The following is a 4,036-nucleotide window of genomic DNA, read 5'->3' on the forward strand; positions in this document are numbered from 1 at the left end:
TTGCTGCCAGTGCTTTTTATGCAGTTTTTGCAAAGCTATATGTGGAAGGAAACTGTGACCTAGGACAAGCTGATGGCATAAGATGTAAGTACAACTCCTCCGGTTTCATATGCAAAAAAAATTATTGCGCTAGCTTACGTGGTTGCAGTGCTACCGGGATTTAAAAATAGTTAGCAAAACGGAGCGTGCCCGCTCCAACCGGCTTTAAAGGGTTAAGGGATTTGCTGCTCTTCGTCTCAGGATCCGTAGCTATATAAGTTCATATCACTGTGCTATTTGGTGTGTTCTCTTTGACAATGAAGCGGATCGAAGGAGCAGAGAATTCTGGGCCTTCATTGGTGACACTGACATTCACAGGGATGGATTGCCAACTGGCACTGCTGCCATTCAGCGGTGCTTGATTTTGTGCTGTGATCTGAAGCTGCACATTGTTGGTCTTCTCATAATCTAATGGCTGAAAAAAAGAAAGACATTTAAAAGTTCATGAATATAAATTAGTTTTATAAAGGCGGACTTTCCGTTAAATGTGATCCATGATCCATGTAAAATGCTACTACCAACATTACTACAACCATTCGCACTCACATTCACAACTAGTGGCAATTTGGATTATCCAATCAACCTATCCCCACAACTTGCATGTCTTTGGACGGTGGGAGGAAGCCGGAGTACCCGGAGAGAACCCACGCAAACATGGGGAGAACATGCAAACTCCACACAGAAAGACCCCGGCCTGATGGTGGAATTGAACTCAGGACCTTTTTGCTGTGCAGCAACAGTGCTAACCACCTTGCCACCGTGCTGCCCCGTACTAAAACATTTGACAGATTTTCGAGCGCCGTGTACCGCATAAAATCGTTTCGAGGTCAGTAAACACAACCAGAATTCATACATAAGTCCCACAGGATTATAAGGGGCACTGTCGATTTTCAGAAAAATCAAAGGATTGATTTTAAGTGTCCCGTATTTTCCAAAAAACACGGTAATAACGACAGACCAAAAATAGTGCTTTGTTGTGTCTCGGATGGACGAAAGCTAAACCAGTTCCACACCACTGAAGTTGCAGCATTTTTACAAACCAATTCTGGTTCATCCGTTTCATTCAACGATTTGCTTTCGCCGCCATGCTTTTTCCGACGTGTGCGTATGAAAACAAAGGCACTGCGCATGCGCGTTTTACCCATATTCTATCGCGATATTTCATTTTTCTATCGTTGCCCAAAATTATACCGGTATTACCGTGAAGGGTATGATATAGCCCAGCCCTAGCGCCAAATCACAACAACAGTCGCCTCAAGGCGCTTTATATTGTACCGTACAATAATATAAGATTGTTATAATGATAATAACAAATTTAATAAGAAGTCAGTCTCACCTTTGAGACGTACAGAAGCCCTTCATTTGTTTGGGGGTCAGTAACAATCCTGAAATTTCCATTTTCATTTCCTTGAGTAATGACAAACTTTGATATCCAGTTTGGTGTGTTTATCAAATCTTTATCTTGAACTGGAATTCGAAGTAGAAGTTTTTCACTTTCATTCTCTTGCACAGCGACATCATACTAAAACAGTGAGGATGTTATGTTATCAGACAACAAATGTTCTTGAAAATTAAGTACAAAAAAGTCCTTAAAACGATTATTGTTCAACAAATATGATTTCACTTATTCAGCCAGATTACATACTGACAGTTTTTTCAAACACTTACAGATGTTTTCATGAAGGTTGGCGGGTTGTCATTGATGTCACTCAGAACAATTGTTGCTGTTGATGTGGCAACCAGACCACTTGGTGCACCATTCATATCCTGGATTTGTACAACCACCAAATGGTTGTCTTTTAACTTAAAAAGAAATGTTGCAAAATATAATAAGGAGAACATGTCAATGCTATTGTCATTTAAATAAAGTTCACAGGTTTCACTGATGCAGAAGCAGTGCTCACCTCTCTGTCTAGGGTGTTGTTTGTTGTTGAAATGACACCTGTTTCCGCATGAATGGCAAACATGTCTGTTCCAGTTAGGAGTGTATACCTAATCTTCACATGGTCGGTGCCAATTTGGTCTTTGTCGGTTGTATTCACCTTTCCCACCACAGTCCCTGTATTGGAAACCACGATCATTTAGAGCAACTGCACTGAGGCCAAACACCACAGATTTATCTGTTACTCTATTTTGCTTTTCTCACCTACACTACAGTGCTCAGGAACCATAAACTGTAGAAGACCTACAAACTCCGGTGGATTGTCATTTACATCATCTACAACCACTTTCAATGGCAGATTCTCATCTGTCTCCTTGTTTGTGACCGTGTCCCAAGAACGCACCACAAACTATAAACGAAAAAGACAAACGTGTAAGCAAAGTTAAAGGCAAAAACATTATAAGACATATATAAATTGTGTCACTTCCAGGTTTGAGTGAACAATATAAAAAAATGCGTAATAGAGAATCAAAACTCAAAACTAACAAGTTGACAATCTGTCATTATTTTATTTAATGATAAATAGTTCTTTTTGAATGACTGCTGAACAATAATGCAACTGACTAAAAACCTTAAATCATTTTCATGTTCACACTCACACTATATACTGGGAACGCCTCACGGTCCACTGCTTTGAGCAAGAACAGATCCCCTGTGTCTCTGTTCAGGTTGAACACTCCAGTTGGATACTTATCGAATCCTTCTCCTTCGACAGTGTAGAACAATTTATATCTGGCTGAGGTATCTGACACCAGCTACAGGAAAAACCAAATAAAACACACATATTAAAGAAAACAAAAACAACAAAAATTCTGTTATTCAATTTTCATAAAGCAGCCTACTGTGAGCTCTTTCAGCTCGTAGCGTTTTTAAATAGATCAAAACTGTAGACAGTTCCCAATCTGACATGCTGGTAATGTAACTTAAAAAAGAACATCAAAGGAAATAATCACTGAATTTAATTAACAGGTGTGACTCCTGAAATAATCAGATAATTTGAGGGGGGAAGTGAGAAAAGAGAACAATGTGTACTGAAAATAAACATTTGAATAGCACAGTGCTTATAAATGATATGAATTATACATTTAATTTACCCTTTCAATTAGTTTTGGATAGGGTCCTACGTAATTCTCCACTACGGTGAGGTTCGGAGGTGCCCAGCGTCTTTTAGACCGAATCAGGAATCCTTGGCCTCGTTGCTGTGACATTCCAACAAGTCAGGATATGTTAGAAAAAAACGCATCGTGCTTTCTGAGCTGTATAAACGGCTCACAATATGCAGTTGTCTTACATGTTTTGTCGGCATTGTACTGCGGACAAGGTGAACTTTCATCTTACTTTCCGGTCTACTATTGTCCTGAGCGCACACAAAAAATGTCCGTCCTCTTTCTGCCACTGAGACAGACGTTAAAGCTACCACTGCTCCATTACTGTTTATTGTAAAACTCGGGTCCTTCACAGTTAACAGCGTTGATTTGGCATCACAGCCGACGGTTTCAACTGAAAACCGAGAAAGGGAAAGTTAAAAAGAGCCATAAAACACAAAACAAAACAGTCGGCCTACAACACTTTTTCAAAAAAAAAAAAAAAAAAAAGTAAGCAGAGCAGCACCTTTTGCTACTTGGTATTCAGGTGGAATTGTTTCAGGTACAATTACGTAGAGAGACCTCGGGAGAGAGCATGACTCCACACAGGACAGGATCTGAAGGTGAAAGTGAGTTTCAAACTGGCTTGTCGCATTTAAATGTTGTTAATGCTTCTGGGCATTAACATTTTTGCTATAGCAAACAGCACTGACAGAAGTAACAGACAGCAAGCATTAAGAGAAATGTATTGTAGGCGAGACTGAGGATGACTGCAGCCCTTTGTGTATATGCAATTACAGCTCACAGAATATTTGTGCTGGGATTGTTACATATTGACATTAAAAATAGCCTTGTGTATCAACTACAAATTGGCAATATTTATCAGTATATCACAATTATAATTCAGTTCATTTCCCTCTCACAGCGATAATGCTTTTATCACCGACTGTCTTGAAAAGCTGAAAAATGA

The 4,036-nt window shown here is 39.4% G+C and overlaps 1 protein-coding gene across 1 annotated transcript; it reads right to left on the reverse strand.

Moving 5' to 3' along the window:
* Nucleotides 1-244: 244 nt before the first annotated feature.
* Nucleotides 245-3,689, reverse strand: LOC308412941 (desmocollin 2-like protein). The gene is made up of 9 exons (XM_080907673.1): nucleotides 3,593-3,689; nucleotides 3,273-3,481; nucleotides 3,076-3,180; nucleotides 2,581-2,736; nucleotides 2,186-2,330; nucleotides 1,944-2,098; nucleotides 1,708-1,842; nucleotides 1,376-1,561; nucleotides 245-454 (listed from the first exon to the last, which is right to left on the reverse strand). Exons 2-9 carry the CDS (start codon nucleotides 3,312-3,314, stop codon nucleotides 260-262), a joined length of 1,119 nt encoding a protein of 372 aa, XP_080763799.1. The 5' UTR covers nucleotides 3,315-3,481; nucleotides 3,593-3,689; the 3' UTR covers nucleotides 245-259.
* Nucleotides 3,690-4,036: the final 347 nt, after the last annotated feature.

Source organism: Rhamphochromis sp. 'chilingali', assembly GCF_963969265.1.
Source record: "Rhamphochromis sp. 'chilingali' genome assembly, chromosome: 16".
Classification (NCBI taxonomy): Eukaryota; Metazoa; Chordata; class Actinopteri; order Cichliformes; family Cichlidae; genus Rhamphochromis; species Rhamphochromis sp. 'chilingali'.